The 26,292-nt window shown below is 38.8% G+C and overlaps 1 protein-coding gene across 7 annotated transcripts in view; it reads right to left on the bottom strand.

The window, feature by feature from the left end:
- Positions 1 to 26,292, bottom strand: part of TNRC6B (trinucleotide repeat containing 6B) — an 81,261-nt gene that overhangs the window by 15,087 nt on the left and 39,882 nt on the right. For 5 of the 7 annotated variants that reach the window (XM_026840940.1, XM_026840941.1, XM_026840943.1 and 2 more), the window contains exons 5-17: positions 22,346 to 24,664; positions 20,876 to 21,034; positions 17,346 to 17,524; positions 16,027 to 16,101; positions 14,683 to 14,728; positions 7,735 to 7,883; positions 6,390 to 6,560; positions 3,984 to 4,109; positions 2,821 to 2,952; positions 2,230 to 2,328; positions 1,811 to 1,985; positions 967 to 1,098; positions 593 to 769 (exon numbers count right to left, since the gene is read on the bottom strand). In XM_026840940.1, the coding sequence (XP_026696741.1) occupies positions 593 to 769; positions 967 to 1,098; positions 1,811 to 1,985; positions 2,230 to 2,328; positions 2,821 to 2,952; positions 3,984 to 4,109; positions 6,390 to 6,560; positions 7,735 to 7,883; positions 14,683 to 14,728; positions 16,027 to 16,101; positions 17,346 to 17,524; positions 20,876 to 21,034; positions 22,346 to 24,664 (3,939 nt within the window). The remainder of the gene's footprint in view (positions 1 to 592; positions 770 to 966; positions 1,099 to 1,810; positions 1,986 to 2,229; positions 2,329 to 2,820; positions 2,953 to 3,983; positions 4,110 to 6,389; positions 6,561 to 7,734; positions 7,884 to 14,682; positions 14,729 to 16,026; positions 16,102 to 17,345; positions 17,525 to 20,875; positions 21,035 to 22,345; positions 24,665 to 26,292) is intronic. The other 2 variants (XM_026840944.1, XM_026840946.1) reach the window with 1 other exon arrangement.

Here is a 26,292-nt window from a genome sequence, read left to right as displayed (position 1 = left end):
CTTTTATGCAATGTGAGCAAAGGTGAACCACAACAGTGTAGCATACACATTGTATGCATATTGTACCAATACTGCTGGAAAAAGAAACCCTGTGGTCTGCAATGGATCGTATACGTAAACAATTGCCAGAAAAGTTCATGCTACATAAAACACAAAAAGTCAAGAAAATCCTGTTCCCACCATCACAAAAAACAAGCTTTCACATCTTTTGTTTCCTGATTCCATGCTGTCAGTCAGAATTTTTACACCCATGTCAGCTTAACACAATATAAATAAGGAATCAACACAAGAGGAGGGAGCTGGTATTGTGTATTCTATGAACACGAGTTCTTATAAAAAATTCTCTAAGTGTGAAGTCACCAAACTACAGAAGATAAAGAGTTTCCCTAACAAAAACCAAATACTACTCAGGCAATTCAGCAGTTAGTTCATGTTTAGCTCAGCAATTTTTTACTGGAAAGTCCACATTTATGTTCTAATTTAATGTAGAAGATACTTTAAGTACTTCCCTTGCAGTGGTTACTTAAAAAATACAAGGAAAGGTCCCAGCACACCTGTTCTAAAGGACATAATCCTCGCCCTTATGTAATACCTGGAGGCCAGCTGGCATTGCTGGATTTGCTTCCAATCTTGTTCGTCGGTGGAGATTTGGCAGGTAACCAACTATCACCAGCAGGGCCTGCATGGCCACCTAGTGGGTCACCCTGAATTATGTCGAACTGGTTGTAGGGTGATCCTCCACGAGCCTTTCCAGGGGGCACTATTGCACCTGAAGCATTAAAAAGATACATTTATACTCAGGAAAGGTTGGAATCTTTACAAGTATTATATACTAAAAAAATATTTATATACATTCGGGTGAGGTAAGACATTCACTAACTTTTAGCATAGTTTCATCTGAGCTATTTCACCTCTGGCAAGATGATACTGCAAGGGCATTCCCAAAATAGCCAGTCCCCTTCTCACCATTTTTGTGCATATTGGCATCTTGTGAAGCCACAGAAGGCAGCCCTTCCATCATAGTCCACTGTTTAAAGCGGGATTCTGTTCCAGCCTCTTTCCCTCCCATGCCATAATCCATGCCACTTGAGCCAAAGCCTGTGAAACAAACAAACAAAACTCCCATTATCATTCACTTTTTTTGGTTTAAATATCTTCTGTGATCAGAAGAAAGGTTAAAAAAAAAATCAACAGTAGCAGATGAAATGTTCAAGAGGTAACATCCAAATAACTTGTTAGGCCAATATCCCATCAAGATACACTTTGTTATTATGCTTGCCTTCTTGCCATGTAATGAAAAATAATGGAATCTGATCAAGAGTTGATGCTTGTTGTAACGTTTGCTCTGGTGCTTGTACAAAAATTGTTCATTTCTGGATCTAGACCTCATCACCCTCTACAACCACCTGAAAGGAGGTCACAGAGAACTGGAGATGAGTCTCTTTAACCAAGTAGTAAGCAATAGAAAAGAGAATGGCCTCAAGTTGCACCAGAGAAGGTTTAGACTGGATATTAGGAAGCATTTCTTTACAAAATGGGTTGTGAGGCGTTGGAATGGGCTGCCCAGGGAGGTGGTGGAGTCCCCATCCCTGGAGGGGTTGAAGAGTAGGGTCAGCTTAGCACTGAGGGATATGGTGTAGTTGGGAACTGTTAACGTTGGGTTGATGGTTGGACTGGATGATCTTCAAGGTCCTTTCCAACCTAGACAATTCCGTGATTGTGTGATAACTGGCTAATATGGTAACACTATTACCATATTAGTATGTTAACTACAGGCAATGTACCAAATCTGTTTCCACAAAGCACTTACCTGAACCGTATCCAGGTATTTGCCCTTTGGTCTGTAAATCTGAGAGACCCACATTCAAAGGATTGGGTACCATGCTGTCTAAATGTGGCTTAGGCCCAACAGGGTGGGATGGCGAATGCTTCATGCCAGGCTGCCTCTGCTGCTGCTGTTGGAGGGCACTCACCATACGAGCAATCTGTGAGTGAAAGAAAAAACTGGGGATGATATATCCTATACTGTAACACAGAATTGCAGTAAACATAAAGAAATAGTGACTTGAAAGAGATCCAAAGGACCTTGCTCTCTGAGAAGTGCAACCTGAAGAGAGTGCAAACTGAAGAGAGCAGATGACATTACTGAAGTCAGCGCCGTCTTTACTGCGGACTGCATTTTTTCAGCACACTTTACACTTCATATGATTAATAAAAACAGTGCCACACCTGTTGCTCCTGCTGTTGTCGCACAGCTTGAGATAACTTCCTCTGGCTCTGTAACAGCTGCTGCTGCTGCTGCTGCTGCTGAAGGAGGAGTTGACATGCCTAGAAGATAAGTGGGGGTGGGAAGAGTGAAAATACAGAGCTCATCAAGTGAAATACGATTGCCAGGAGCTAGTCACAGGCTAATACTTTGCTCAACTTAGGTAAACTGTTTCACATTCCACACACTCAAATGACAATGAATGCATTAAAAGAATACTATATGCCATTTCTAATTTAACGTCGTTAAATGTTTCATCACTATGACTACGAGTCTGAAGAAAACAATTGAAAAAAAAATCAATAAAAACTGCTTTCTGTACAAAAACATTGCTTAGAATCATTACTAACTCACAACAATCACAATTACACAGGCTCATTTAGTTTATCTGCTGCTGTCTAACAGGACTACATTTTTCTGTACACAAATACATAATAATTGTACAAAAATAATACAAGATCTATAACAAAACAGAATTAGAACAAACAAAAAGAAAGCTCTTTCAGCAAACAATTTGTAAACAGTCTTGTCTCACAAGGTTACCAGCTACTTACTAATTGAAACTGGGGAATCTGGGGAAGCTGGCTCAGCATGGCAATCTGTTGTGGAGAAAGCTGGGGGCCCATATTGAAAAGACCAGGATTCAAGCCACTGTTGGGAAACTGTTTGAGCATGGAGGCGGACACCTGCATGGAAACCAGTTACACATCCTCAAGAAACGCACTGCTATGAGAAAAGATGATGAAGTAGAAGCATTTCTATAAAGGAATAGGTACAACACCAATCTTAAACGGTGTTCTGGGAAAGACATTACAGATTTTTTTAAACACATCACATTTAAACATGCACAATCTTATGACTTGAGCAGAGTGAATACCTCACTTGATTGACAATATACAGTATTACATGTGCAGATGCAGACACACACACAAAGGTTCCTCCCCCAACCACTCTGTTGCTAGAGACTGCACTAAATTAAAATGGTGATTTATATGGAGCTAACCAGTAATCACAGTACTGTATTATCACATTAAAAATATACTGCTTGACAAAGGAAAAGAAAAGCATTCAGGCAGTCACTGGAGCAAAGAAACAGTGCCTCACAGAAAGAGTTAATCTCTTTGTATGCTGAATAAGCTATAGTAAAAGAAAGGAGTAGGTGGAGAAGAATATCCCCCCCCCCCCCCCCCTATTTGAGAGTTACACAAGTAGAATTCAAGGGAATCTCCAAAAGTCTTCACCAAGTCCAAAGCATTTGGAGACCCTGAGGTCTCAGAGCTCTGCAATGTAAATGCAATGTACAGCCCTTCATCAAACCTCTCTTTCAAGGGGGCAGGAAGCACAGGACAAGACTGCTTGAAAAAAAGTAAGCAACCTGTCACACAAACTTTTAGCTTTCTCTTTTCTTTTTGTTTTTAAAATACATTGCAAAAGTCTATGTACGACACAGGATTCCTGAATCCACTCTGAGGTTTAAAAATACTGGTAGTGAGCATTTACCATCAACTGCCTTGGAATAAGAAACAAGGCCAATCCTACTGCAGTGAGTTTTAAGCACTTTTAACTATGAATTTTAATTTTCTTATCTTACCTAAGTTTTCAATTTCTTAACATCAAGCCAAGACTAAGTTAGATGTATAAGTAACCTCAATGATGTGCTTCATCTGAAGGCTGTAGCTCTACTGTTACAAGTAACCAGTTACTATAAATTCCTTACCTGGGGAGAAAGAAATTGGGGAGGCACTTGCGCCCGGATATTGGGGGAAGGATTTAGTGGCTGCACTGGTGTGTGCATGCCCCTCGATTGTGCTGTGCTGTTTCCAAACAAACCATGATTGCCACCCTATAAAATTAAAGCAGCAGTGAGAAGATGAATCTTTCAGGATAATGGATTTCTATGCTATTAACTACATACCAATTAACAATGAGGCAAGTACTGGCTCATACAAAGTACCCTTAGAATTAGTGAGATATCTGTCCTAAATCAGTAATGTTCTATCTGGGTTAAAACACTGCTGTACTACATTTTTGAGATGCAGGCTCTTTCTCCTCTACATTGAAGAGTCATTTTTATCCACATACTTCAAAGCACATAACAAAACTAATGTTTTATATTTTGCACTTTACACGTTGGGAAATGGAAACCTGGAGTACAACCACCACACTCAAAAAAACATTCCATTGGCTTAAAAGTATGGCAAGACTGTGTCAACAAGAATTTTGGGCCATCATTTCAGAAAAGTCAAGTACTTTTTCAGAGTAGTTGTTGAGATATCACTCATAAGTCTATTACTTCCTCTGCAGGCCTTTCACTAACTGAAATTAGAATTCTATAATTTTATTAAGAATTTTCCTTCTGATGTGAAAACTTCAGCATTCTAGATTGGGATGTTTTTCTCTTATTTTTTTTCATGTGGAATTGAAGAGCAGGAAAATTTTCAAGTGAGAAAAATGTTTGGGTTTTGTGTTTTGTTTTGTTTTTTTTTTTTCTTCTCTCCCAGTGATTTATTTTCTAACACAAGAATACTTGCTGCTTGAGTTTTCTTAATGAGAAGTACTTACTGTTTTATAAGCAACTTGCGTAATAATAAACCCTACTGCACCAAAAAGACCAAAGAAAATTTGTGATTATGTCTCACTACTTCAGACTCTGAGCAGACTGTCTTTATTTGTAATATCTTTCAACAAAAGCCACAGGAAACGTTATGGACAGTCTCCTACACTAACAGTCGCATGCTGTTGCTTCTAAAAGCTGAAGCTCATACTCCAAAAGGTCTTTATAGGTCATGATAATGTCTTTTCATTTTCAAGACCCTCAGAACTTCCCATCTTTTGCTGTATATTAGGATGTCTATGATGGTCAGATACTTGAGGTTCTAAACATTTTCCATCCCTCAGCCATCATTCTTTGTTCTCTCTCTCCACGCCACCATTGCTATACCCAACATAAATTAATTGTTCTTCCAAACCAGGATTGTGCAGGCCTTCTCCAAAACATTTCCTTCTCTTATATAATAGCATTTCATAAACTTAGCCTTCCTTCTACCATAATACTGTGCATCCTCCACTATCCTTTTGCTGTTAAAAGAAGTGTCTCATCCTGCTTCTGAACTGGCAGCGCTACAGATTCCCTCATCCACCTGCAACACATTTCACTTCCTTAATATACCTTCTCTTTCAGAAGCAACTCAAGATGTCCTACTAAGCACATCTTAGGGGAAAAAACCCCAAGAGACAAGAGAGTTTTTACCATGGAAAGAAAGGACTGGGGTCAACTACACATCTAAAAGTTTTAAGAAGCTTTAAGCTGCAGCTGCTTTCAGCTCTTCCTAAAGCTCAGTGTTCTGCACACCAAATCCAAGAATATGTCTGAAAATTCTGGACTTAATTTGATGTTCAACACTGATTGTGTCACATAGAAACAGAAAGACAATACAAAGAAACACCATCATGTTAGGCATGTGACTACATAAGCTAGTCCAGTCACAATACTTAGGTTCCATTCTTTCATTTCCCTGTATTCCTGCAACATTTTCTTGTAGCATCATGCAAAATGTAAGTCAGACATTCTTCCAAATTGCAGTTAATCACTTGATTTCTTCCCCACGATTACTCCAAATACAGAAAAAAACACTGCTACTTCAAGAGTTTTTAAAGGCTGCTAAATAAATCCTTTTTGGGGGCTGTAGGGAAGGGAGAAGGGAAACACACACAATGCAAAATGACTGCAATTTTTTACAGGCATATTTCTACACATGGGGTCATCAGGTGGAGTCTGGAAAAATTCAGTGTTGGGGGGTGGTGGGGCAAATCAATAAAACCCTCTAACTGGGTTTTAAAACAGCAATTAAAATACAAAGATTGTCACTAACTTCATGACTTCTGAAAAGCACATCTATCTGCTGCTGCACTGTGATTCAGAAAGTAAGAGGCCAACAAAACCATATGAAATACATTTTGATGATAGGATCCAAAGTGGATTGATTCTCAGTGGCCTGATATAGCTGAAATTTCCATTAACAATATTAATTTAGTAGGAAAGAAAATGCAAGCAACCAACTAACCAGGATTAAGCCCAGGTTGCAGCCTTATAACAATGCATCTTATAAGGTGGCCTGCTTACTTGTCTAGCAGCGAAGTTTTGGGGACTGAGCCCTGAGCCGATTGCCCCAAGGCCGACGTTGGATAGTGTGGAACCAGAGGGAGACAGCTTGTAGCTGGGAGAAGGGGAGAAGGGAGAGCAGGGAGCCTCATCCCCAAGGCACCCATCTTGATTGGAGAAAGGCAAAGTCAGCTGAAGCAGCAGTTAGCCAACAGCAGGAGTTGGTTAGTGAAGCAACAGAATGCAAGAGGAGAGAAAGAGGGATGGTGAGTGACTAGGAAGAAGCAAAGTTAATTTGTAATAGCAATTATAAGGACAAAACTTCTGACTCAAATGATCACTGTTCACAAAGATTTTGGTCCAAGGAAATAATCAATAAATTCCTACTGGTTTGTTTTGGTTTTTTTTTCCCAAAATACATTTTGAACTCTCATGAAGTTAACTTCTGACAGTGGTTATTACCACTACAGAAACAAACAGATCTTGAATGAATTCCTAAAGTTAGCACACACCTATGGACATAATTTGTTAGGAATGCATTAGCTCTGCTACTAGTATTTATTAATTAGGCCACCAGAGGGAGTTGACAAAACTGGTTTTAGCCTGCTATACCAAAATGGAGGAGTTAAAAAAAAAAAATAAAAAAATCACTGACAGTAACCAGTCCTTCAGGATATTTAAACCAAACTGATTTTCCATTTGATATGTGATAAGCCCTAAAGCATTCTGAATCTATTGGATAGTCTCCAATTCATAATGTGAAGCAATTAATGTTTGATAACAACAGTGAAAGTTTCTATTTAAAATAGGCAAGAATATGAAAGAAATGCTACCATAACATACAACAGATGTCACAGAGAAACAGATGTCATACAGAAGCTTACAGTACACGGACAAACAGAATAAGGGGTTGCAGAATTTAGAAAGGGTGTTTTCAATAAATGAGACATGAGAGCAGAAAAAATTGGTAAGACTGTGATTACTTATGTTTACTTCAATCTAAACCATTTTTTTTTACAGTAGATGATGGTAGTCAGTAGCCAAAAGAATCACTGTGATGAAATATATAATGAATTTCAATGCTACCAGTAGTTTACCCTTCCAAGAAAAACAAAGGAATTTTTCTGTCCATATTAAGAATTGTATGTTCTAGAATAAAAAGCCTCATTCTCCCCAGATAATTTAGTCTGTCTACACACGACACCTCTGGTTTATACACACATTCATTCTGCAGACATAAATCCCCCACACCTTTTACTACTGAGTTTGTCCAAGGTTACTGAATTTTTTGCACTTCCAGAGGAGTAAAAACTGAGACCTCGAAGACAGAGGTTGATATTAATATATCTAAAGACATTTCTCTCACCTTCTCAAAATAAGGCCCGCTCTCTGTGGTTCCCATGTCTTTGGAATTAGGTGGACGGAACCCAGATCGATCCTTTCTCATCATGTCATTAAAATCCCCGAGATTCATGGCTCGTTTATCTACCTCAAACTTCTTATCTGGGAGACCACCTGTAAAAAAAGAAGACAGACAAATTTAGTGCCAATAATGTCTACCATGCTTCATGACAACAGGTTCACAGCCAAATAAGGTATCTTTCAAGATCAGTGTATAAATTACATCTGTCTTAACAATTTAACATAGTTACAATTGTTACTAAGTGTTGAAAAATTAAGGTAGGAAATTTTGTTTTTAAGACTGTCAATTTAATTTAGAGTTTTAATACAAAGTATTTCTCATCATAGAGATATAAACGTACGCATTTCTACAGCAGCCTAATTCAGCTAATAATATTTATTTATACACAATTGTCAACGTATTCCAAAACTCGTACTTTTATTTATTGTTATTTTGTATCTAGAGACACCACTATTTAAGTTCTCTGTATATTCTACTTAGCATTTACTGGGTTTGGCACTGATAAAGAATTTCTCAAACTGCAAAACCATGCACATAATTTGAGTAGAAGTCTTTTACAGTCATGCAAACTTAATTCTTGAACACCACAGATCGCCTGGCATAGCATTAGCGTCCAGACAGACAACCAATCTCCCTCAGCCTGTATGCAATGATTACACAACCAGTAACAGAGACACTTTTCAAACATCTCCTACAGTCTCCTGCCAATGTTTAGCAAGTAACATGGTAGAATACAAGGAAGAGATGTTAGTAACAGATGATCAAACCGAAACATACACAGTGAAGACATCATCTTTCTCTATAAGCTTATCATCAGCCAAGTGCTAACTGGAGGGAATTTTCTACCTTACACACTGAACTGCTGCCACAGAACTATTTTTTTTTTGGTGATAGTTGGCACCTGGAAGGTATCAGATGCATTATTGTTACGCTGGAAGTACATGGAAAATTATCTTCATTTTAAAATATTGAACAATGTGATAGAAATGAGCTTTAGTGGTATTTTTACTTTTAAATAATTTAATTTAGTAGCACAGATGGCATTTCCAAGAACAGTTTAAAAAACCTGTCACCACAGTTAACCAAAATCTATGATTCTTCCAAAAGAAGTTGGTGAGATACCTTGCCCTACACCACTGACAAAATACTAAGCCTTTATCAAACAGAGCAGACAGCTAACCACTCCAATACCTTCAAAACACTTATCTGTTCCTCAAAAAAGCTTCTCAAACCCAGCATCTCTTCTTAGTGTACAATCACAAACTATTAATATTCATAGGTATGTTACTGCCAAGAAGCTATGAAACAACCACTAATTACATGGTATTTTCTTGCTGGCATAGCTTTCAACGTCGATCCAGCTTCATCATCTCAGATGTCTTCAACATCATATATCAGAAAAACACTTGGCAAGTCACCTACATATATTGGGTTGTAACTGGAGTCATACCACCCTGGATGAGCTCATCCCTTTCTAACATATCCTAAAAAGCTATATCTGGCTCTGCAAAAGCAGTCACATAAAATGTCAAACACATCTCAACTCTGCCAATACCTACATCTAAACACTACACACAACACCAGCAATGCACTACCAAAAGGCTTGTGTGCTTTAATTCTAGACAGGAAGCCCTGTCCATTAGTTGCTTGAAAAGAAACTGAAAGCGAGACAGAGTTGCATCACTATCTGAAATGAAACTGGGTCAATGCCAACACAAGATGACTAAGCAGCAGAAACACCCGTTTGTCTCTTTGGTTATCCTGATGATCCAATCAACTCCTCAAATATTACAAATGATGCCTTGTAAAACAGCTTGTTAAATAACTTGCAGAGCATTAAATATCATAAATAAAGGTTTCAAATGTAGATATACATGCCACTTAGCGCCAAGGCAGCTGCTTAAACAAGGCCTTGCTAAGAGAGATGGTAGCATTAATTTATTCCATTCACAGAAACTTCTAATGCAACCTTGAAACCTGTCATGCAGAGTCTGCCTTTTGCACTTGCCAACAAAAGCTATAAATAATGCAAGTGGCTGAAGACCAGCTTTACCTTACATAGTACAAGACGACTGTTAAAATCTGAAAAGTTTGAATTTTACCCTCTGCAGTAGGCAACAACACGTGCATGAATAAATATGAAGTAACAAAACCTCTACATGCAGAAATGTAGAGCAGGTTAAAAGTCCAATCATCTTCATAGAAAGACACTCCATCAGTTTGTGGATTTTTCCCCACTATTAACAGCTGGGAGAAACACCATGAAAAATGCAAAATGAAGCAAAAGCTTGGAAGATTATATTAATGCCCTAGTGAGGGGAAAAAAACCCCTACTAAGTAGATCTCCACCACCACATGCACACAGCTTAAGAAAAAAAGAAATTATACACCAAAAAAATTACATAATGTGATCACATACTGGGAGATAGGAACAGGAACTGCTGTTGAGCAAAGTTACCCAAAACGTCTGCAAACAAGACTCAACATGGTGAAAATAGACATATCCAGTGGGGTAATACAAACAGGAAAAAAAAAAAAAATCACATTTTGAACTTGTTTTCTGCTTGACCACAAAACAAAAAAATTTGAAGATACTGGTTTTATACCTTTGCTATAAATTTACATCATCCAAGCCTACTGAGCAACCACATGCGCTTAGCTATTGTGGTGTTGCATCTAAATGCTAATGAGGTTATGGCTTTCTAACATATTTATGATAAACAGCTGCATGAATTGCATTTGAATCAATAGAAATTGGAAATTAATTTCCCAGTCTTTACAGGTGATTTAGGAATTCAGTGATCTGCAGAGGTTGCAACTAACACATGAAAAAGCAGCAAAGAAAGAAGAAAATATTACGTAGTTCTGACAAGCTACTTACTGCGGCAAACTTCATGCCTCAGGACTTACATATAGGAGATATTTCAGTAGAAAAAAAGTTGTATCCCATTTTCAAAGCAAAACAAGCTATCTATTGAAGGGATTTGATAGAAAAATTTTAAAAAAGGGGAAGTAAATCTGCCTCAGGTATTCTATTGATCCATATCCCTTTTCTGTCTTGGTCAGTAAATAAAAGTATTACTCCAGTACCTTGCAATAAAAGCAACACATTTTTCAAACAAGGAAACTGAGACCAATGTAGTCAGAATTACTGACAACTGGACCTATTTTACGATGCATGATGACCAGAGCCAAGGTGCTCTGTGCATACCAAAGCCAAAGGTTTTTTTGATATGTATGGTCTCCAAGATCAATGTACACTTATCCATAAAGTGGGAAAATATGCTGGGAGTTATCTAGTTAGAAAAACCCAGTATGTTGTAATCTTGACTGAAAACCAGTTGAAGAACAAGCCTATCTCTTAAGTCATCCAACTTTTAAAGTTCAGAAGTAGATATAGGCTGAACAAAAACAGCTTATAGTTTTCCGCAAGCAACTGCCATAATGCAACAAGATTAAAACTGCTAAGCAGAGAAGTAACAGAAAAGCCTCAGGAAGATGTTACATTCTTAGTCTTTGAAATGGAATACAAACTGTAATAACTGCCTCTACCTAGGATCAAGGATGCCACCATTAATGGGCATAGTAAACTTACAGAAGTGCAACACATCAAGACTAATTATGGAACTTTTCTGCACTACTTCCTCAGAAGGTCTGATGGCCTAAAGATCCTTGACAGCAGAAAGTTCTAAAGGATCCAAAAGCTTAACTCAAAGATAAAGAACTTGAGAGCTATAACCAGCACAACCCAGGCTATCACTCTCTTAATTTGTATGTTTCTTAGATCTGTTCTTGAACAGCAGCATCTGAAGGCAGATGAGAACTGAACACCCAAGAAGACAACTTATATCCACCTAGATGTTTAGAGAAGCATGATACAATCAGAGCCTGAATTCCAGAGAGGCTGTATAAGGGCAAAATTGGAGCGATCCAAAAATTCTGTTACTTTCCCTAAAACTGTGTTGTACTACACAAATGCATGCTTTAACATCTCTTAGCATCTTAACATCTGGGATCCTTAACTATTCAGAAGAAGAAAGCAATTCTGGGTAAAACTAACTACTTAATCCTCTATGAAGTGTGATACACATTTTAAGAACGCAATGGATTCTAAGCTAATAGACACTGTTCGGAGTGCATTAGAATACCAAATCAGGTATTAGATGCAAGTAAGTCTTGATTACCACAGCTCTACCTTTAGTACCAAAGATTAATGGGTATTCCCAATAAAAGAAATCTTTTTGGTCGGGACAATCCTGACTACAGCATCATGTGATGCTACAACAGTGGCAGGTGAGGAAATACTGAAGCTGGTGACAGCACTGGTGCAAAGAGGGTCAACATCAGTGCAGACTTCTTGCAAGGCATAATGTTGGAATAATTTGGTCAACAATACTAGAAACGTGCAGGAAAGGAATGGCAGAATCAGAATGGCACAGAAACCGCAATTGTAGCACAATGGCCAGTGTCACAAGAACTGCCTCCTGACATTCCTAAAAATCTACTATTCAAATCAAGAGTGAAAATATACACTGCTTGCATTTTCAGGGTTTAAACCTGTGCTATCTAATTTTCCACTGCTACCAGAAGCTCCCACAGTGTATGTTCAATTTCAGTCAAATGGCCTTGTACCACCCACAAGGACAGAAGACACCTTAGAGGAAAGCAGTTACTACTACTGGATTACTTTTTGGGGCAGGGGGACACATCAGATCAGTCAGCTGTCTTGACATCTGTAAAAAAAATAATACCAAAGATGGTGTTTATCTGAGTGTGAAACAAACAGCTCTTGCTACTATGTTCTTAACCTACTGCCACTATATGATGTTTAGATGGAGGGGAAAAAAAAGAAAAAAGGGAAGAAATCAGGCGATGAAACAGACCGAACTGTAGACGTACATAATGCTGGAAAGTGAGATTACTTAATCCTTAGCACACAGTCAGTCATAGACCTGAACACTGTAACTTCTTTGGCAGGTAATACCTCAGAAGTAAATAGATTCTATCCTTGATGTTGGGTACAGCCAATTTGCACCACAGAGCCCACACTGTTCTAACTTACAGCATTTAATTCCAAAACATATTTTGAAACTAACTGTAATCAACTTGTAAACACCCATTTCAGTTGATCTAGAGACCCCACAGATTGTGACCTGAAACAGAACTACTTTTGCAGGTAGTTCTTCAAAGATACTGCAACAGAATCATGAGTAATCAATTCTATTGACAGTCTCCCACAGGAAATTTAGAATAACCAGCAGAGTAAGCATTGACTCCAAGCCAGTCACCTCCTCCAGCCAGCCCTCCCCTTCTTACCAAGACCTTTCTGTCCTTCCAGTAGCACTTTGTGCCTACGTGCATCCATGTCTCAGCTGAGGTAGAAACTTCTGCTACAGAAGCAGCTGGAAATAAGCAGCTTGGTACTGGAACATTTTTAAACATGAAACCAGTAAAATGGTTACTGAATAAGAGCCACACTGTGAGTCTCAGTGCTAATCACATGAGATTCAGAATCAATGTGTCCATACCTTCACAACAAACTTTATCTGCACTGATACAGGACCCCTTCCAGACACAGAACCACTACACATACACTTCTCTGGAGTCCTCAAGGCACAGCTCATCTACACAGGAAATTTGCTGTTCTAGATGAGAGCTGAGAATACAACTATTACTTTGACATACCATCCCTTGGAATAAGAATTACAGATCTCTGGCTTTTGACATTGTAACTGGGAGGAATCTAAAGCCTCTGTGACATTTCTGACAGCTGCGGAAATAGGATGAACACCTCTTTCCAAAATTACTATTGAATTTGTACAGCAGCAATGTCCTTTAAGCGGACTAGAAGATCTGTCTTTTTAGCCAGGGATATGAGGTGATCTTCCTGCTCCTGTAGTTTTTGAAGAATCAAAACCTGAACAGAAAACAGTCACTGGACCAGGAATGAAATCCTCTTCCCCTTTGAAAGTATCAAAGGCTATTTTGTAAAAGTATTAAGTCTTACTAAGCCTTCAAAGACTTGATAACAAATAAAAATAAACAATTGGAACAGCAGATTTGGATCACCCCTTTTTTAATATATACCTTAGGAATCTTGTAGGGAAACCATCTCAAATGGTGGAAGATTTCAGAAACCCGTGGTATTTCTATTGCCAGACCACGACAGTCAATATTCAGAGACAATTTGGAGAAAAACAAATGCAAAACTAAACTTGATTTAAAGATTAAAAAAAAATTCTGCGAGTGTTCACTATTTGGTTTGCCAAAGAAGAAAGTCGTGACAAATTCAAAGGTGATTAAATGGGATTAATCCAAGTGGTCAATTTGACCTCCCATTTAGGACAGTGTTTTCCACACAGCCCATCCCAGTTAAGCTGTGTAGTATTTGTGGTGAGGCTATCAAGAGTGAAAAAAATCTAGATCTATTTAGCGGTAACTTGTAATAGCCTGAGGCAAGCAATTGAAGAAATCAATAACAAAAGATACTATTTTCCTTCACATCACCTCCAGGGAGCTGTGGTAATTGGGATGTTCTACTGCCAAGAGCTAACAGTCTTCCTCTTCCACCAAATGAAAAGGGATCTTCACTTTCTTGAAACAGTAACAGTGAATACAAACTACATGGAACAAAACAGTCTTAAAGCATGTCCCTTCCACAAGTTATAGTTCTGTTCTGTACAGGTATGCACCTCAATCTTGCATACCAGCAACAGCTGTGTAGCTATTCAAAGCCTACAGTCAAGATATCAGATACTATAATTCTATCTTTCTATTATGAGGAGTTCTAAAAGTAAGGATTAAACCTTTCCAAAGCACAGCATGTCATCCACATAAAAATATTACACATGATCACATATTTCAAATGCATTTAAATTAAAGTATACGTACCTACAGACAAGTCCATCTTACTGCCTGGAATGTCCTCAGTTTGACTCTGGGGAGGAAAAAAAAAAATTAAGTTCTGACTTCCACAAAATGCTGAGGAATGTTTCAGAAAGTAACCCTTGATGGTTAAAGGAGTAATGAAGGAAGGACATGCTTGTGACAAATGAAGTTTTATTTTAAACTAAAATCAAACACAAGGATTCCTGATATCATCCTGGACACACCTCACCTCAAACCCCTAATGCTGTGTGTGGCAAGTTTACCCATATGAAACCAGACACACGAATGCATACAACAGACAGAGAAAGATGGACAGATGGCTGCTCTGTGAAATGAACCTCTGTCCTCATGTTCTAGTGGGTCAAGAGATGAAACACTGAAAACAGAGGCAAAAATGATAGCTCATCCTCATGACCTGTCCAGTCATCAAACCCTGAAACACACTGCCAAGTTATTCTTTAGCTGGCAGTCTGGGACAGGGTGTTCCCATAGCTTTCAGAAGTATCTATGGTCTAGCAACCTGAATTTGAGCTCAGAAGCCAACAGACATTACAAGCTAATCCTAGTCATGTCAGTGACAGTTTGTGCAGCCCTTGGCTTCTCACAGAACCTCTGTAATTATTCTTTTGCTAGCCTGCATTACATACTATTACTGCTTCATAAGAGTGACAGCTGGCACAATATTCTGTAAAATGTTTTACAAATCAGCATGTCAGAAGTTCTGAAAAAAATTTTATATGTAGCTATTTTTAAGGTACTTCCCAGCAGTTCTGTCTTTTCTCTCCATGGTGTGTCATTTATTTATTCACTTTACCAATCAGTCTTTAAGTACTGATTAATAAGGATCCCTTTTTGTTCTAAAAAGACCCTACTTCACAGTATTTAAAATACTAATAGCCAAGACAGACACAGGGCTGTAAATTTCTTTTTCTGATAGGTGCTGAGATTCAGAATGAATTAGCCCTGGACTAATCACTGATGTCTTGACACTATACCCAGCAGCTGAGGCCTCTACCTTAAGTGATCTAAACAACATGTCATGAAAATAAAATTTAAAACAAACAAAACCCTGAATGCTATTACTTGCAAGGAAACTGCAATCTCAGAACAGCTGTCAAAGTATTTTTGAAGAGTCAAAGTAGATTTTGGATTCTTCTGAGAAGCCATTCTCACTAGCAAGGAAGTGCTGAATACCCAGCTATCACAGGTATTATAATCAACCTGCCAGCATAGCAAATGCAGATAAATTAAGTAGTTACACACTGTGAAAGTGCTCATCTTTTGACTCACCTAAAGCTTACTACTTTTTAACAAAGTTGGATTTTAGATTTTTAAAAATTTACTTACAAGCAAGCCCATATTTGAGAACTGTTTGGATAAAGGGTTCATCCATGAATCACTATTTCCCCCTTTCAGTGCGCACTGAAGAAAAAAAGACAAAAATATTTTAAAGCAACTTCTTGGTTTCTTAATTCAGTTTTATCCTTGAGATGCACGAATGTCAAACTAAAATCCTGGTATCAGAGAAATTAAATCTCCTGAACAAATTATTTTAACCTTTTGTGTGGTTGGAAACATTTACTAAACAGTATTTTCTTCTTTTCTCTCTCATAAAATTGTTCATTGTTAGGTATACCACACTTGATGAACACTTGCTGTGTAGAATGTTTATCACATCTTCCATTTCATTCTGGAATCCAGAAAGCTTTGTGAACATTATTTATCTTTTCCTGTTACAGTTTAATATATTCACACATTTAATGCACCACATACAGAGGCAGATTTCTTCCTTGGCTTTCTTCCCTTTAGCATGGTTTCTCTTACATGGGCACTGTGCTGACCTGGCTCTCAACTTGGCCTTACTGTAATTTACAGGTTATCAAAACCAAAACTGAACACAGTTCAACAGAAAAGAACATTTTTTTTTGACAGTTGCTTTGGTGGTCAAAATTAAAAAAGCTTTAAGTGAGAAAAAAGTTAATGAGAATAATGTTTGCAAAACAGGAATTGTAAAACTCTGTATCATATCACAGTAATAGTATTTCCACATCCTAGGAAGCTGCTCTGCATTTGTGTTTTAAGTTTGCTCAACCTATTTAATTAGAAGTAGACAAAGCATGATTCTTCTAATATTAATGTGGTACCAAGTGTTACTGTACTAGAGAACTTCAATGCAAATCTCAAAGCAATTTACTCAGGACTGTAGCCAAGCTCCTGCTCCTGTTTGAGGCCAAAGGTCAGTAACAACAAACAGAAGTCAGATCTAAACCCAACAGTCAGAAATTGGAAGTGCATGTGCCAAAGGGACTGTGCAATCTGAACTTCAGTGGGCTATGCAAGGAGAACAGCAGCAGCCTAACAAAGAAAGATGTGTCAACAAGAGAAGAGCAATAGCCTTGGGATACTTATTGCTCAGTTTCATTTAGTAATGGCTCTGCAGCTTACATACCAAAAGAATTTGACACCTGCTGGCAGATTTATTAGTCAAAACACATGTAATACATTAAAACAAATCCAGAAACCTCACATTTTTACACTGTTGTACAGGCACCTTTCCAGCTGAATTCTTTAATACCTTTTTAAAAGAAGTACTATTATAATGCTCTAACATATCAGTCATACTGCTTACAGACACCCAGTAGTTATCAATCATTCAAGCATTTTACCTTCATTTGTGTTTTCTTTCCACCTTGAGCCCAGCTTGTTGAGTTGTGGGAGGAACTGCTTCCCTGAGAGCCTGCTGTGTTCCAGACTCCTCCCTCCTCCTCCTCTTCCCAGCTGGAATGCCGTGTTCCTGTCACTGGCCCATCACTCTCTCCCCAGCCATCTTGCATAGATTTAGTACCTTTAGAAAAATAAAAGAAGCTCAAAAGCAGTCTACAATACCATACAGCTGGTTATCTGACACTGCAAGATTAGCTGAGATCATCAAAACCCCAAAGGAGTAAAAATAAGTGTCTTCACTCTAACAGCTGTAAAACCTTGTGCGTGAATCCCAAAACCCAAGTGATTCCGTGACATGTTAGCACGTCATGTTTTGCAACTATTTTAAAGCAATGTCAAACCCTTAAAAATCTAACAACTACAGGGACTTCCCCTCTGATACAGATACAGTTGCATTTGTGTTTCTTTAGAAGGCAACCTATTCTAGTGTAAATTAAAGACTTCAAGGACACTTAAAAAACAAGGGTGCTGAGGACTCTGGTTCAGGTAGTTTATCAATTATTTTATCTTACATCAAAACCGTAACACTTCCCTTGCACTAAACTCTTTACCAAAATTACAGAACAAAGATCTTTAAGGAATAAAAACTAATTAGAATCTGAAGGAGAAGATCTGACGTTGTGCTCTGATATACGTAACATCAAAAGTAGTTTCATGTGGAAAAAAACTCCTCTACTCGAATTTCTGGTTTTAATAATGTCACTAAAAAGCCTTATTAGCAATGCTGTTTAAGTATAGATGCCATTACCAAAAAGCTACAACCATTTCATTGTATCAGTTCAGACTAAGGACTTTACCTGTTAGCTTCTTTTTTTGCTATTACTCTCTAGCACCAGTTCTGAGGCACCTTAGAATTCTAACCTCTACTAACAAGCCAACAAGAGCCCAAATCCTCATCTTGTCCACTGTCCAACTGTTCTCCTTCCTGCTCTAATTCTTCATTCTACATATTTATTCTCTAAGCACTAAATCTCCTTTAAAAAAGATTTCCATCACCATCAACTTTTTCGTAACTAATTCTTCAATTGTCTGGGGTTTGTGTGGAAAACAGGGATAAAGATATTAACACACAAAGCAAAAAATGTGAATATAGAAGTAGTCAGGAATTGTACTTAATCTATCAGGGAAACTCTGTCTTGATCATACCGAAAATAAGTACAGCAGCATTTCACAGCAGTTTAAGAGCTACCTTAAAATCCATCACAAATAAGAACTCAGATACTTCACAGAAAACATAACTTTTTAAGAGTATATTCGTGTACCAAAATTGAGGGCTGCTTAGTCTATATACTGGTCTAAGTGCAAAAATCTACTTCTTGACCCTTTAATCATGCTACTAATACAGAAAAGGCTACATTTAAGGATTATGACCGCAGAGTCAGGAACTTAATCTGAAAATGCTGTATATGGGGTAGTCTCTGCAGCTTTTATTTCCTATCACAGTGTTTAAAAACAGTACTACGATCCTGGTTTTAACTACATCACCATAGATTATTTTTCTGCATTGACAGCTCTCAGGTCAGATTCCTAAACATAAATCTGGACAGCGGTGTAATGATGACATGTCTGTAGGAATCCTGCATCATTTCACATTTGCTGAGTGATGAGGCACAAATAGTTATAGTAAGAGTAAGGAAAGGAAACTTCCAAGACAAAGACAAAATAACGATGTTACAGAAAATTGAATTTATTCTTTTGCCAGATAACTCCTATGCGATGCTGGTAAAATTATGTAAATGTTGGGTTGTTGTGTTGTTTTTGTTGTTGTTTTTTTTTTTTTTTTAAACAGGTGACTAATGATCTATGCTTCCCTTCTTTGGCTCTACAGTCTTGTTTTCTTTATCAATTTTTGCTAGTCTCCGTTTCCTGTCCTTACCTTCAACCGTAAATTATGCCTTTGCAGGCTCTTTGTCCCAATTTCTTCTTCCAACTTATCCAAGCCATTAAATATTTCCCCTTACTCCACTGAATAACGTAGCTTCCTTGTTCTTTCCTTCTGGGTGCCAATTAGAAATGAGTTGAGAGCAGTCATGGAACACAGGAGAATGAAGATCTCAGCTCTTAACACTGGTGACCTACTACACCCCAACCTGAAACAGCCATGACAGCAGAACTCCCTATATTTTCCTCCTCTAGATCTGGGACAGCTTATGTACAAAATAGTACACGCTACAGCTCTTTAGTTATATCACCCATGCAGACCAGTTTGGACAAGCAAGTGACCATGCATAGTCTTTAAATACTGTCTTAAGTATTAACAAATCCATAGGATCTGCACTAGATCATTAGCATTTCAGTGTCTCTTATTTTGGTCGTATTTAGGTGGCTTTTTAGAGATGAAAGGAGAGATCCATCTAAAAAACAGGCTAGCATCCTGAAAAGTGCCCAGTTTGTACGGCAAGCACGGGAAGCACTACAGCCAGCACTAAAGGTTGCTGTAATATTAACACTAAGGAAGCAATGCTTTTTCCCCCCCAAGCCTTGTTTCATAAATGGCTAAACTATTTAATTAGGGTGGGAGGAAGGGAGAATGACCCAACAGCATACAATCTGTACAGAGCATTTCATACCAAACAATTACATGTTGCAAAAGCAACTTGTAACTGGAAACACAGTTTTACAGCAGGTATCAGCAGTTAGGTTCAGTAACAATCATCTATTATCAGTATTTCCTACAGGAAACTTCATATCCAAATGTTACTGGCTTTGGCTATAACACTGTTATGTGGTATCAACAGGTAATTGCTTTTGTTTGTTCTACTTTTCTTAAAAGAGTGAAATAAAAATTCCACAGTTTACATGAGCAGGAATAGTTTTCACAAAAATACAACTCTTAATACAGCAAAATTTTAACTTCAAAGTAAATTTTTAAAAGATTTCAACAACATCTTATTCATGAAGAACATAGCTATAAGCAGGTAATATCCAGAAAAGAGTCACCTATTTAGGTTCAACTACAAAAGTTCAGTTCTTAAGAGTTACAATTTTGTACGCTCATACAATTAAAAAAACTCCATTCAAAGGCAAGTTGCATTACCAAAGCATAAGTTACCATGTAATGGTCTCAATGGTGAAATCTGTCTGTACTGTGCATTCCTTTTTCTGATATGATCAGGGAAAGTGATTTATCACGTAAAAAGCTGATATACTAAGTAAGAAGTGGGTAGTCAGATGAGAAAACCATTCTGAGAAAGACACATTTTCTCACTCAGTTGCTCTGATGTTTCAACACTTCCACAAATCAGAGCTCTCCATTTAAATGCTTAGTTAAGACTTTTTTCATTACCTTAAAAGACAAAGTTCCAGTAATTGGAAAGTACTTTATCACTCATCCATCAAAATCTTACATGACATTCAACTTTGCTTCTAGGCCTCAGATAACAATTCCTTCATGGATGACCTATATCATAAGGCCAAACACTAAAAATCTCCAGGATCACTGCAAAGAAACTGGTGTCTGGCCTATACTCACTAGATTTCATGGCATTCGGGGCGTTGGAAGGTGCATTCCCCCAGCCTGTTGTCGATGCTCCTGTATCATCTACTTCACCCCACCCGGGACTGGTTTCATTTGGCTCACCCCAGGCGGACGTACCATTATCTGGAGCAGGTGGAGTGCTTTTGCTCCAGACTGCACAAAGGAGAAAGAGTTTTCATTACAGACCATTTAGACAACAAACTATTTATTGCAGTGCAGCACCATGTCATTAATCTACTGCTTTGTTCTTTTCTGTTGAGGACCTTAGATTCTCAGTAGCGTGGGTGCAACAGAATTGACAACTGTTCACGTCAAAATTAGAGCGGGCACTGATCTCCAGGGATAAAAAGGGAAACAATGCTATGATGAGCAATATTCTTCACCAAGCTTAAACATGATCCCCACATCAAATGCTGTCCTCCTATCTGGTGAACTTTCATGACTAATTAAAAGCACCAGACTAACTCAGGGTTTTCATATATTGAAGAAAGAATAAGGACATGTTTGAAGTACATATTAAAAGAAAATAGTATTCTTTAAAGCATATTTGAGTCAGATAAGAGATTATATAGCTATCTCAATGTATTACCAGGCTATGTAACTTTTTCTTATTTCAAAGAAGAAAACATTTTGCTAATTATTCTTTATTATACAGCAGAGCCAAATTGAACTAAACACTAAATCACAGACTCACTCAGTTTCAGGTGTTAACTGAGTGTTTCAAAGCAAAAGGTTCTTGACCAGAAACAAGTTAAGAATTTCTCCACATTTCTCTAACAATTAACCATAAAAAAATGTGACTTAGTCTGGAGAAAAGGAGGCTCCAGGAGACCTTATTGCTCCCTGCAACTACCTGAAAGGAGGTTGTAGCAAGGTAGGCATCAGTCTCCCAAATAACAAGTGATAGGACAAGACAAAATGGCCTCAAGTTGCACCAGGGAAGGTTTAGAAAGGATATTGGGAAAAATTTCTAATAACCGAAAGGGTTATTAAGCATTGGAACAAGTTGCCCAGAGTAGTGGTCACCATCCCTGGAGGTATTTAAAAGATGTGTAGATGTGGTGCTTCGGGACATGATTTAGTGGCGGACTTGGCAGTGCCAGGTTTACAGTTAGACTCAATGATCTTAGAGGGTTTTTTTTTCAATCTAAATGATTCTATGATTCCATAATTCAACCTGCTCTTCAGAGCTCAGATAGAACATTCAGATATGTCAGCTAAGAAACACTTTCTTTTACTGGCAAGCTAACCAGTATTCAGGTCACAGTTACTGAGGTATAAGCAAAGGACTGACTGATTCAAATTTTAAAGACACTTTAAATACAGAACCAAATATTCAAATAAGAAATTGGTTTTCTTTATGGAATAAAACTGTTAGGAATTGGAGGCTACACAAGTATCTCTTATGCATTAAGGTCACACTCATATATAGGAGCTTGCTGAAGAAAGCAACGAGACTAGTACCTGATGCTTGTGATTTGCTAGTCATTGGAGTAGGCAGGCTCTGCTCCCGCGGGGCCTGTCCTCCTTGTGAGTTCTTGTCCCACAGGTTCACATTCTTGTAGTTATAACTGCTAGGATCTCCCCATGCTGAAGTGCCATCATCAATATCCATTTTTCGACTGATTGACTGTGGAGAAGGTTCTTCCCAGCCACTAGGCTCCTCTTCTTTGGGGGCAGCTGGCTGTGGTCCACTGTTCCAGTTTGTGTTTGGAGGTCGCCCATTACTTGGAGTTTGGGGCGGTGGACCCCAGGAACCAGAAGCCTCCTGCTGTTGCTGCTGCTGCTGCTTGTTCCAGGAGTTGGGTTGTCGACCCGTCTCATTCCATGTTGAAGTTCTTTTACAATCATCCCATCCACCCTTTGAAGCAGCGCCTGTATTTGCACCATTACCCCAAGTTCCAATCTCATTTTGCCCACCTTCACCCCAACCAGACACTGGCTTGTTTCCTGCACTTTCCCAGTTGCTGTTTTTTGTTTGGTCAACTTCCTCTCCCCAACCGTTCTTTCCAGAAGACCATCCTTGATTAGGCTGTCGTCCACCCCACCCCTGATCCTTACTAGAATTGTCATTCCAAGAGGAAGATGTTTTTTCTTCTGGTCTTCCTCCTCCCCAATTAGAAGAATTGGGGTTCTTATAGTCATTCCATCCTCCAGTATTTTTGGGGTCCTTCCACTCTGTTGGGGTTGAGAGCTCACCCCATGCAGACTTGATTTGATTGCTTTGGCTGGGTACATCACCCCAGCCCCCTGAGTTCTTTGTCTGTGTGGCAGAGCTCTCCCACCCCTCAGTTCCTTTATCAGACTTCCCCTCGGGCCGTGGCATCTCTTCAATATCCCACACGGTATCTTGCTTAATTTGAGTTTGGCCCCAGCCGGTGTTTGAAAGCACACGGGGGTCCAAATCAGTCCTGCTCAGCAAAGTCTGCAAGACTGCCTGGCAATCAGGATGCGTAGGCCTATATGATCGGCGTCCAGAATTGTGACTGTCACTACTTCCTGCTTTGTGGTTGCTTCCAGTGCTTTGACCTCCAACCTCACTTCCCGCAGAGCTGGAAGATCTTCCCCAACAGGGAGCCTGGGAACTGCCTTGGTTTTCAGGAAGAGGGTGGCCTTTTTGATTGTCCCATGCTCCAGTGCTAGAATTTGGTTGGTTTGGACCACTCCATTCTCCAATCTTCAGTTCATCAGACCCAGACAGCTGTTTCCATTCTCCCTGAGAGACCCCAGATGTTAATTTGTTCCCTTCACCCCATTTGCTTTCATTTGCATGCTGAGGGCCAAAGTTCCAAGACCCACCACCCGTAGACCGGTTGTTATTATCCCAAGAATCACCTCTTGACCCATTAGGTTTTTGAACAGAAGCTCCTTTCCAGGAGTCCTCTCGATCCTTTCCATTGTTCCCATGGTTTCCAGAATTGCTCTGTCCAGAGACTGTGTCAGTTCCAGAAGACCCCCTAGCTGTACCCCAAGATCCAACACTCCCAGTCTTTCTTTCTCCAGTGCTTTGTGAAGGGGCGTCAGTGCTCCTGGAAGGGTTCCCCAAGCCCATTTCAAAGGGCATTCCCTTATTCTCCATAGGGTTTGGTGAACTTAAGTTCAAGGAGTTAGTGTTTCCATTTTTTGGTCCATCAGTGTTATGAATTTGAGCCTGTTCTCTGCCAGAGACAAAGTTAACACCCGCATTTTCCATCTTTGACTGCTGTTCCCTAGAGGTCTGACCTACTGTGCTAATCTGTGCATTGGAGCTACCACTATCAGGTTCCAAAGTCCCTTTCCTAGAATTGCCCTCCTGAACCAGTGCTGGCCAAGCAGATGGGTTGCTATTTGGGTTAAAGTTGCTGAAGCCAGAACTGGGACCAATTCTATCTTGTCCACTCAAGTTCCTCCAATTACTTAGTCCATTGTTACTCTCGGCAGCAGGGTTGGAAGATTGAACAGATTTAGCCTTGGGATCAGATTTCCAGGCCCCAAGATTACATTCGTTTCCAGTGCTTCCAGACTGGCACTGGCTTCCTTTTCCTTTGTTACTAGTGGTGCTTCCTGGCAGAGCGTTCTTCTCCAAGCCAGGGTTCGAGGCACTGTTGTTATCGGTGGTGTTTTCGGAAGAAGATTCAGCATCTTTGCTAGCAATACAAGGCCACTCTTCCATGTCAGACCCGTCTACAATCACCTTGTCCCAGATGGGAGTTGGGTTGGCATTGGTGCCGCTGTTGGAGGAGACTCCAGGACCCCAAGTGGAATTTGCATAATTTGAAGCAGCAGCACCTCCAATTGCTGAATCTACAATAAAAACAAAAACAAAAAACCCAAAACCCACACCCAAAAAGGTAATTAATAATCAGTATTACTTACAAGCACTGAACATCACATTTCTGACACCAGATTACTGTTTTCATTAATAAGAACCCTTGCCTCAAATGTGTAAAAAAGTTGTTTTGGAAGAATGTCAGGCTGAAAAACACCACTGAAGATACTCGTTAAAAACTTCTTCCAAAAAATTCCCACAAGCATTTTGTGGGGATTTGAATTCACAGTTGACTCACTACTTCCGCTAATAGTCCAGCTCCAAGTTCAACATAATAATTATAACCTAGTTAATGAATGCACATGGTCATTACTGATACTGGTTGTAGACTTTTCAAATACACATTTAAAGTTATACTATATATAGAACAAGAATGTGTTTGTGCCACACATTTGTATGTCTGAGTGTGTACATGCAGTCAGCTGGTGGTCTGCGACTCAACTGACTCAAAGCAACTAGAATTCATTACAAATCAAAAGGTAAGATTGAAGATAAAACCATCTAATGAATATATATCCTTCAGCTTCAAATACCTTTTCAAGTTGATTTTGCTACTAGGAATTTCTTTCAACCCTTTGTAAAGCAAATGAAATTTCCAAAAGTTACTGTAAATCGAAAGAGCCCAAAGCTACACAAATTACAATTTCTATGCAGTAACGTGCAAGCTGCATTCAGTATTTAATTGTCCCACCTTTGTTTCAGTTTATATTATATTTACCCTAGAAACCACAGTTTGTATTTTTGTGAGCAGCTGAGCTGATCTCTCTGCTGCTGGATGGAGGCTAATAAGAGATCTCACTATTCCTTCTCTCTCTCACCCTATTTCAAGTTCCTCAAGTTTCACCTCTCATTTGTGAGGGTTCTGATGGCAGTTAAGCCCTTTAACTAAGTCAACTGTATTCATTAGCTCAACACAGAATTGCTTTTTGACGGGCTAGTTTTTTGCTGGCTTAGCACATTGTACAGGGTAACCTGCAAATTCAGTGAGCTTTGGAGTCACTATAAGGAAATTAGAAGCACAAACAACAACGAATAGGGCATTTTTCTTTCATCTGTGGTGAACTATTATTATGTCCTGTGTAGTATGACTTCACATGGACAAGATATTTGTATATAGTTTTAAAGCAAACATAAATTAACAGAGTGCCACAACAGATGAAGTCCATGCTGGCAGCATGATGCCTGCATATATGTAGACATGTTATCAGAATTAGTTTAAAATGCCAGCCAAGATTCCCTTGGCATCTATATAAATAATTTAGAGGATCAGAGGTAGTTAAGACCATTAGTACTTCAGTGTTGTTCTCTATATAGGGTTCCACCCATCTTCTTCTGTATTTTTAATACCGAAGGACCCTAAATTGCCCTCAACGCAAATTCCCAGTGATGGAGACTAAACACTCTCCCTTCTGCAAAACCATGTACTGAACCCTATTACGTTAGTCTTAGTTATCCCACCCAACCAGTTTAACTTATTTTGCAGAGCATAAAGTTTATAGTAACATCTGCATCAATTAATATATATTGTTACGATCAATACTGGCTCATGTGGCAACTTCCATGAAAATAAGGCATAATGACCTTAAAGTGGATTTTCACCCCC

The sequence above is a fragment of the Athene cunicularia genome (assembly GCF_003259725.1).
Source record: "Athene cunicularia isolate RWA chromosome 1 unlocalized genomic scaffold, athCun1 chr1_part2, whole genome shotgun sequence".
Taxonomy (NCBI): domain Eukaryota; kingdom Metazoa; phylum Chordata; class Aves; order Strigiformes; family Strigidae; genus Athene; species Athene cunicularia.
This window is presented reverse-complemented; position numbering and strand designations above follow the sequence as displayed.